This window comes from Nicotiana attenuata, unplaced genomic scaffold, assembly GCF_001879085.1.
Source record: "Nicotiana attenuata strain UT unplaced genomic scaffold, NIATTr2, whole genome shotgun sequence".
Classification (NCBI taxonomy): Eukaryota; Viridiplantae; Streptophyta; class Magnoliopsida; order Solanales; family Solanaceae; genus Nicotiana; species Nicotiana attenuata.
This window is the reverse complement of record NW_017670858.1, coordinates 22,687-32,737: the sequence shown is the minus strand read 5'-3', so window position 1 is coordinate 32,737 and position 10,051 is coordinate 22,687. Positions and strand designations below refer to the sequence as shown.

At 35.8% G+C, this 10,051-nt stretch overlaps 1 protein-coding gene across 1 annotated transcript; it reads right to left on the bottom strand.

Annotated features, from left to right (window-relative positions):
- Positions 1–259: 259 nt before the first annotated feature.
- LOC109243958 (MADS-box transcription factor 23-like) lies at positions 260–1,154 on the bottom strand. Its single transcript, XM_019410976.1, has one exon. The coding sequence runs from the start codon at positions 921–923 to the stop codon at positions 402–404; it is 522 nt and encodes a 173-aa protein (XP_019266521.1). The 5' UTR covers positions 924–1,154; the 3' UTR covers positions 260–401.
- Positions 1,155–10,051: the final 8,897 nt, after the last annotated feature.

Sequence of the window (10,051 nt, the reverse complement as noted above, 5' to 3'; positions counted from 1 at the left end):
TTTCCTCTCGTTTACTTGAATCAGTTTTCTCGTTAACTATTGATCTCTATAAAGTTTCATGCTAATTAGCTTCATATTGATATTTTTGGAACTTATAAAAGTGTTAAAGAGAAACTGTACAAATAGAAAAATACACTTTTATTGATATACACCACAATTTAATTATTTTTCAAATTCATATATTGCTCATCAGAATGACATTAACATAGAATAACATTATCAATTCATGTAACATGTTATTAACGTAGAATTAATAAGATCATACTAAGATTAATAATGTCTTAAGATAAATTATATTAATTAATTATACTGAAAAAGCAATACAAACATCAAACTGTTTGTAAGAATATAATTAACATCTCAAAGAGAGAATAAAACTCTAATAAGTTTAAATAATAAGCTTAAACACTATTGCTCTTATTAAAATTTAACTTTAGATCTCTTGTTTTATTGAGCCGACCTTTCATAAACAAAGCCTGAAAACACTCAGAATCCTCTGAAACAAGCTTCTCTCTTGTTCCTTCCAACTGCTCCTTCAACATCAATAGTTGATTCAAGTTCTGACATTGTTCAACATCTATATCCTCCAACCAATCGCGGAGGCTATTCCTCGGGGGCGAGGATGATCTCGACCCCGAAGAACTGCCAGAAACCTCATCAGAATTAGAATCACGAGAATTCAGCCCAGACGATGATGGCTCTGAAAAACTTGAAAAGTGCCTCTCAATTGCAGAAGTAACATTGCCGCAAGTGTACGGCCTTCCGGTGGGCGAAAAAACCACCGCCGCAACACGAGATCCGGTCATGGATTCAAGTTCTCCAGCTTTTTTGAAAAGTCCTTTGCGTCTTTTAGAGAATGTAACCATCCTCGACGTTTCCTTTGTTATTTTCTCGATCTGTATCTTCTTCTTTCCTGTGCCCATCTCCTCGTTTTAATTTCTTCTTCTTATTTTTTCGTGTTTTTTCAAGTGTAGATTGTGCCTTTAAAAGCTTTTGAACAATTTGGAATTCTTAAATTAAAGGTTTGATATTTATAGGGAGAGAATGAAAAGGATTCCTAAAGCCATATAATATTGGTAGTTTCCTATTGTAAATATACTGTTTGCCATATTAGTTTCCTTTTCTGTCTATAATTTCTCGCCGCCTTAAACCAAGAGACGTTTCGTTTCATTTTTTCCCTTTTCCGAGGGGTTTAATTTATAGCGCTTTTATCTTCTTCTTTTTTTCAATTCAAATTAGAGTTCGGTTTGACTTTGCTTTTATTACTCCCTCCTGTCACTTTTACATTATTAATTTTTTACGACTCTTAAAAAATAATAAATATAATATATAAAAAATAAATTTTTTTTTTCTTGAAATGCAAAAAATAACAAATAAAAATTAAATTTTTTGTTTAAAATTAGTTAACAATTAAAAGTGGACGGAGTGAGTAGCTTATACTTAGTCGTTTTTAAGGTATGTTTAGATGTTGAATATTGAGCATTAATGTGGTAGTATTTAATTTAGTGTAAAAGTCCTAATTAGTTTCCATGTTGATTGTTCCTATATTAGTTATCTTTTCCATATTAATTAGTTTCCTATTCTGAACCAACCTTCTTTTTCCATAATAGTTTCCTATTCTTTTGTTGTAACTTCTCACCGCCTAAACCAAGAGACGTCTCTTTTATTTTTTTATTTTTTTTGGGTTAATAACTTCCCTTTTTTAAGCGAATTAACTTCCCTTTTTAGGATTAATATTGGAAAGGAAAAGCTCGTTTTCTTCTTTTTGCAGGTAAAAAAGAATTTCCTAACAGGCAATTTCCTAAAATAATTTTTGGTTTCTAGAAAGTGTTTGGTTTAATTTTTTTTTTTTCCCCCAAAACATTTGGTTTGATTTCGAAAAGTAAAACATGTTGTTTAGTTTAAATGGGATTGGTTTATTTTTGTGCTTAAACTTATAAACAGGCTTAATTAATTATTTGTTACCTTTTTGTAGGATAGCATGCACGTCGGGACAGAAAATTTTCTTTAATAAGTTTTCTGCTTTTAAGTTTAGTTCTTTTTGGGGCTTATTATTTAATAAAATCGTATTAAAAACAAAGAAATTTTTTATGATCAGTATGATATACTTCCAAGTTATTGAATTTAATTTAGTTTAAAGTTCTAATTAGTTTCCATGTCTTAGCTGTCACTATATATATTAGTTTTCTTTCTTGAAGGTTAAGCATAGTGTTAGGAGGTTTTTAAGTGTTAATATGACCCCACTGTAATTAGGGTACCCCTGTAAATAATATGACTTCTATAAATATGAAATTTTAAAAACCATTAGTGACATAGTTTTTCGAGTCAATATGAGCACGATGATTAAGTTAACAAATCTTTACCCCGTGTTTACATCAAGGATCAAATCGTAATTTATTTTATAAATTAAATAACCATGATTAATTTACTCAATAAAATAAAAATATACTATATTAATTAATCATGATTAAGTGAGAAAATTTATACGCAAACACATGCATCTATTAGTTGAAGGTAAACACGATATAGGTAAGTGTTTACCTCTAATCAGTTTCCATGTCTAATGTCTTTCTTATTCATTAGGTTTCTGTTTTCCATTTGCTTGCGCATAAAGTCTAGGGTTAGTGAGGATTACAAAACACTTTCTACCAATAGTTGAATATTTCTCCATAAATAGTGACTAATTTGATCAAATTAATTATTGTATAATCAATTAATTATTCGAATATCACGTGAGGTACGTAAAATCCTAGATCATTATTTTGTTTAAGTAATTAACCATAAGAAATATAATTAGGATTATATGTAACGATCCGATCGGTCATTTTGAGCTCTACCACGGCGTTCGACGGCTTGAGGCCTTGAGTAGCTTCACTTCAGTTATTATGACTTGTACATGCGGTAAGAATTAAATTTCGGGAAGTCCAGAGGTTGATTTGGAAAGAAAATTCTAAATTCGGATGCTTTAAGTTGGAAGAGCTTACCAGGGCTTGACTTTTGAGTAAACGACCTCGGATCAGGATTTGAAGGTTCCAATGGGTTCGTATGATGATTTCGGACTTGGGCGTATGTTCGGGTTGAGTATCGGGTGATCCGGAGGCATTTTAGCGCTTAATATGGAAAGTTGGCATGTTGAAGGTTTTAGAATTTCCTAAGTTTGGTTTGAAGTGTACTTTGGTGTTATCGATGTCCGTTTGGAGTTTCGAGCCTTGAAATAGGTTCGCATCGTGATTATGACTTGCACGTAAAATTTGGCGTCATTTCGGAGTATTTACGTGTGATTCGGGCGCGTTCGGCGAAGGATGAAGGTTTGAAAGTTAAAAGAGTTAAGAAATTGAGTTTGATCTTTAGTTCTTGGTTTCGATGTTGTTGTTCCGAGCCTTCGGACAAGTTTACATAGGGTATATAAACTTGTTAGAATGATTGAACGGGGTTCCTCGGACCTCGAGTGAGTTTTGGGGTAGTCCCGGGCCACTTTTAGGCTTTTTGGAACTATTGATAACTGGTGTTGAGTGTGTGAAATGCGATGGCGGAGGTTTGAGCTGCGATCGCGAAGAGCAAAGTGTTGTTCCAGGCCTTGTGAATCGCGATCGCGGAAGGAAGGTCGCGATCGCGTAGAAGGAATTTCTGTTGTTAGTAGTCTGACTTAGGAAGCTTATATTTTGCAATATATAAGGAATTGGAGATGATCCAAAAATGAAAGTTCTAGCCCTTTGAATCTACTTTTCAGAAAATCAAACCGTTTGTCATTTGAAATTTTGTACAAAAAGTTATGGCCATTTATACTTAAGGGTATCTGTGAAGAAGAAAACACAAATTGTACATTGCGATCGCGAAATTTTGGCCGAGATTGCGATGAAGGAAACGTTGCTGGAACTTTTGTTAACCGCGATCGCGTGGCTCATGACCGTGATCGCGAAGAAGGAAGCCTGGCAGGTGTATTAAACATCTAATTACGGGATTTTGAGCTCATTTCTTCACTTTTAAGTTTTTGGAGCATTGTGGGGCGATTTGGGGTGATTCTTGAAGATCATTTTCGCCATATATAATAAGGTAAGTTATTCCTACTTGTATCGAGTTAAATACATGAGTTATATATGGATTTTAACATGGAATTTGATAGAAATTGTGGAATTTTTGGAAGAAAACCTACAAATGATATTTTGGATTTTGACCAAGAAATTAGACATGAAATTGGGAATAAATTATATAATTGAGTTCGTGGTGCTATGGGTAATGTTTATCTTCAAAAAATTTCGAAATACGGGCACGTGGGCCTGGGGGTGACTTTGTTGACTTTTTTAGCGGAGTTAAGAATTGTTATAAATTGATTAATTAAGAGTTTTTGGGTATATTTTGATTGGTTTGCACATTGTTTGACTAGTTTCGAATCGATGAGCATCGGTTTGAGGTTTTAGAGAGGCGTTGGAGTCGGTTATCGGATTTCGAGGCGAGATAAGTCTCATGTCTAACCTTGTGAGGGAGAAACTATCCCCCTAAGTGATGTAATTGTTATGTGCTACTATTTCTGGGTGCTACGTACGCACGAGGTGACGAGAGTCCGTACGTAGCTGATCACGCCCAACTCTAGTCCTAAAAAGGATAAGCGGTCGCTGCAAATATAATCCGATTTACAAGTCCGGAGTCGAAGCCCATAGAGAACTAAGGCTTAGCTACAGTTGTTCACTATCACCAAGAATACAAGCTTGAACAATTCCTAACTTATAGATATTAAGATTCTTGTGTTTAACTAACTAACTAATTAAAATAATAAATTAACACTAAAGATACTTGATCACGCCCAATAATGCCTTATAAAAAGGACAATGCGGTCATTGCAAATATAATCCGGTTTACAAGTCCGGAGTCGAATCCCACAGAGAACTAAGGTTTAGCTACAGCTGTTCACTATCACCAAGAAGACAAGCTTGAACAATTCCTAACTTATAGATATTTAGATTCTTGTGTTTAACTAATTAACTAACGAATTAAAATAGTAAATTAACAACTAACGATACTGAGGGTTAGAGAAAAGATTAAGGAGGTCTAGAGTTATGATTTCCCCTATTGTCGGAATCCTTCCCGCTATGTATTCTATAATTTCGCCTAAGTATTCTCTACCGATCATGAGCACTCTTATTATCGTAAATCTCTCCCGAGTAATTACGACAATTTACTAGACGCACTCTCCCGAGCTACGCTAGCTGGCTTTTAATACAACTCACTTCAGATCGCAACCAAGGCTTCGTTATCCCTAATTATTGATCCCTCATATACTCTGGGAGTGGTGTTGTTCAACAATTACCTAAATATGCACTCTCTCCCGAATTATGCATACTAAATAGGCACAGCTAATTGAGATCTCTTCAATCAACCAGAATATAAACATAGTTGAACAAATAGAGAAAAGCTATGGCTCAATTATATAAAAACATAACAAGAATTTATCCTACAAAAGGTTCTATCAAAACTCTAGATAACAAATTAGCTATTCATAATAGTATGTAAAACTACAATACTAAAAGTCATAACCAATAATGAAAAATAGGAAGAGGAAGGAAAAACTTGTAGAAGAATTCCCCGCCTTGCTCCTAGCGTGTCCTTGCCTCCAAGGGTGTTGTCTAACCCTAAAACTAGTGTCTCTCCGCCTCCTTAGGTCTAATTTGTGTCCAAAATATTTCCCCTCTTGTCTTTTGGCCGGCTTCCTTCGTTTAATATAGGGTTTAGGGCTTAAAATCCCGTGTTTTGCACTTTGGTCCCTGAAATTTTCGCTTCCTGCCGCGGTCCCACCGCGGTTACGCCAGGACCGCGGCCAAATAGGTCCTCTGAATCTGCAGCTCTGCTCTGCCGCGGTCCTACCGTAACCGCGGTTTTTCACCCTGTTCCGTTTGGAATTTGGAAAAACGTAAAACAGGAAAGTTGTAGCCCTTTGAGTTAGTTCCAACCATATATTATGGAGCCCAAATGGAGTTCTGAGCAAAAAGTTATATCTATTTTACTAGACAGTGCGCAATATGCCTCCTCGAGTCTTTGTTTTGTTGTTTTATCATCCGTTGATCCCCGAATACGATCCCAGCTTAATTCCTTGGGATTTTACTCAGACTTCAAAGCTCCAAATCACTTGAATTCATTCCATAACATCTATATAGCTCGGAATCACTCCTACAAGGCATAAAATACACCGTTAGTGCAAAACACTAGCGATTAAAGCGCAAACTCAACTAAAATGCATTAAATTAGAGTGTAATAATCGACTAATATACGTAATTATAGCCTATCATCAAAACCCCACACTTACACCATTGCTCGTCCTCAAGCAATCAAACTACCCTTCTTTTTTTTTATAGACACGACCTTTTTCAACAATTCTCCTAACTCATCACACCAAGAGTATTTAAAATAGACTCAGCACAAAAGCGTAACATCTTCACCTCAAGATTTGACTCACAAGTACCACGCATTATTCACAACTCACCTACTTACTCTAACATAGAGGTCACTGACATTACCTTTCCTTCATGAATCAAGTGCCCTCACACAACACAAGAGAGTAATTCCACACAATAAAATTTAAGAACACTTAGGAACTCAAGATAGAAAGAATTCACTCACTCTCAGAAATAACATTCATATGCCACAAAAGATGCACCATAAGCTTGCCCGTAGTGTACTACTCCACTAATCGAGCTCATTCAATCTTGGATCAATTAGGACTTTATTTGGTTGTAATGCAGGCTACGGGACGGGTAGGATACATTTAGATATAAGAGTGACTACACCTCCCTAAGCACTTTAATACATATACTTTAACATTCAAACCCCATACTTATGTCAAACCAAAACTCCACCTTCACATCAATGTATATTACCCCATTCTTCTTTAAGCACACTTACATCAAGAGCCACCACTTATCAAGGAATTTTTTTTCACAAGAATCCAACTATATTTTTTTCCAATTCAAGTAGCTCTTACTTTTTCAAAACAGTGCACCTTTCTCCTTATTTCATTAGTTCCACTCAAAAGCCAAACCAACCACCCCACACTTTAACTTTTACAAAGTTCATAATAATTCAAGTGCTCATGAGAGGTTACAATGGTTCAAATAGATGGTTAATTCAAACAAATGGGTAAGGCTTGTAATGTGGTTGCCAAAGAAACAGGATTACAGGCTCAAAGGGGTTAACTACGATATATAATAATTAGGCAGGTAAAATATACATATCTGGCTCAACAAAGAAATGCCTATATCACTTCCAAGACTGAACAACACTACTATTTCGCTTTGTAAACACACGGGGCAAGTTCTAGGAATCAAATGCACTGCACAGAATAACACCTAAACCTCACACACACATGGCACATAACTCACTCAGGATTGGATTCATCAAGACATTCTAGTCAAAGCAGTTAAGCAAATTTAAAATCATACAATTTAAGGTACTTATACAAGAGTCAAAAACTGAGCCTAAGAGTCACATCCAAAGTACTCACTATTCTCAAGGCATAACAAAGTCAAGAGATATTTCTTCAATTCAAAGCACAACACAATGGCTCTTATTCCTTAAAAAAAAAACTAACTACACCCGGTTCAAATAAAATCCTTGGAAAAGAACCGTGGTTTAAAGAAAAACCAAGGGGTAATTGCTACACTACCTAAAACAAAACAAAAAATCTTTTTGGTATTTTCTTTAGACTTACTTCCCTCAAGAAAACTGTCTAGAAGATCCGTCATCAGGAAAAGTCCAATCATTTAAAAAAATTATTTAATTAAACAAACACAGCTAAAGTAGCATGAAAAGTCACCCAGACAATCTCCTCACCCCATACTTAAAATTGTGCATTGTCCCCAATGCACATCCATACATACAAGAGGGTAAAAGAAACTCCCTGGTAGGCCAAAGGCCGAAGCACTAGCAGTTCATGGGGTACTGAGACTTCTCCCAAGCTGGGTCCTTCGTGCGAGTACCTCACACTTAGTTCCAACCATTTGGTTTGCTGTTGCATCCTTCCAATACCTTTGCTTTCCATCCTCCTAGAAAATAAAAAATTGACACTACAAAAATAATACAATTAAAAAAATAAAATAAATAAATAAAAGAAAGCAATAAAGCTGGGTTGCCTCCCAACAAGCGCTTGATTTAACGTCGCGGCACGACGTGAATCACTTTCTGCCTCCACTTTGAACTTATGAATCGGACCCCAAGTTTTGATTCTGCTCTATGATCATGCTCCTGGGGTGGTGGAACGAATCTAACTAGCCCAATAAAATAATGTAGTATTCTGCACTTCTTGGCCTTTATATGAGGTGTGTAATCCCGACTTTCTGGCAAGAAGAATTCCAGAATGTAAGCACTTTGTTCATCATTCCTTGACTCCTCAAATGGCTCGGACGATTCTATTTCCATATCATCATCTAAACACAATGTGGAAAAATGCTTGGAGTGAGGACCAATGCGCTCAACTACATGAACATTGGGACTATCTACATTCTCAACACTAATGACAATAGAGTCAACAAAATATGTATCCTCAATATCCTTGGTTGACTCTAGTATCTCTTCTACAACATCGACGTCCTCAAAATCTAGTGCGATTGATTTTTGGTGTTCTACTCTAGCCTCCTCCTCTAGCTCATCCTCGTATTTTTGTAAATCCTCCAGTAATATGGCAATTTCTACAGCCCTTTCTTGCTCATATTGGCTATTATCCACAATGTCAACATGTTGCGCTTTACTAGGTTCAATTAATTTATTCGCTTGAGCCTCCAAGTTATGAATAGTTGCCCCTTGCCTTTGTACCGCAGTTGTATCTCATCATATTGTTTCGTAAGGCACTTTAGCATATCCTCGATCTCTTTCAGGTCCTCATACCTGGGTTCTTTGCTCCTATTAACTTCGCCAGAAAAAGAAGAACCATCAAAGTAAGGGGTTGGGGGAAGGTAAGAAATATAAGCACAACCGTGAAAGTGACCATCTTGACCACCACACATATCACACACATTCCACACATAAGATTGAGTTGGTGCACAAAACTCGCTCTCGGGAATATTTTGATAATTTTGCCCTGAGTGGTTTTCTTCACAACATGCATAAGGAGGATTAAAAGTAGAATTACCAACATCTAAATTCTCATAATTCCATGATGCCATGTTTCTCAAATAAAAAATAAAAATAAAAAATAAAAAAAAAACAAATAATAAAATAAAAGTTCAAACTTGAAACCTAGCAATATGTACACCTACAACTACACCGTTAGTTCCCCGACAACGGCGCCAAAATTTGATCTCGCCCAACTATGCCTTATAAAAAGGACTAAGCGGTCGCTGCAAATATAATCCGGTTTACAAGTCCGGAGTCGAATCCCACAGAGAACTAAGGTTTAGCTACAGCTGTTCACTATCACCAAGAAGACAAGCTTGAACAATTCCTAACTTATAGATATTAAGATTCTTGTGTTTAACTAATTAACTAACGAATTAAAATAGTAAATTAACAACTAACGATACTGAGGGTTAGAGAAAAGATTAAGGAGGTCTAGAGTTATGATTTCCCCTATTGTCGGAATCCTTCCCGCTATGTCTTCTATAATTTCGCCTAAGTATTCTCTACCGATCATGAGCACTCTTATTACCGTAAATCTCTCCCGAGTAATTACGACAATTTACTAGACGCACTCTCCCGAGCTACGCTAGCTGGCTTTTAATACAGCTCACTTCAGATCGCACCCAAGGCTTCGTTATCCCTAATTATTGATCCCTCATATACTCTGGGAGTGGTGTTGTTCAACAATTACCTAAATATGCACTCTCTCCTGAATTATGCATACTAAATAGGCACAGCTAATTGAGAGCTCTTCAATCAACCAGAATATAAACGTAGTTGAACAAATAGAGAAAAGTTATGGCTCAATTATATAAAAACATAACAAGAATTTATAATACAAAAGGTTCTATCAAAACTCTAGATAACAAATTAGGTATTCATAATAGTATGTAAAACTACAATACTAAAAGTCATAACCAATAATGAAAAATAGGAAGAGGAAGGAAAA

Excerpts from the sequence above, each read along its gene's own strand:
- LOC109243958 (XM_019410976.1), bottom strand. The coding sequence starts at position 923 with ATGGGCACAGGAAAGAAGAAGATACAGATCGAGAAAATAACAAAGGAA.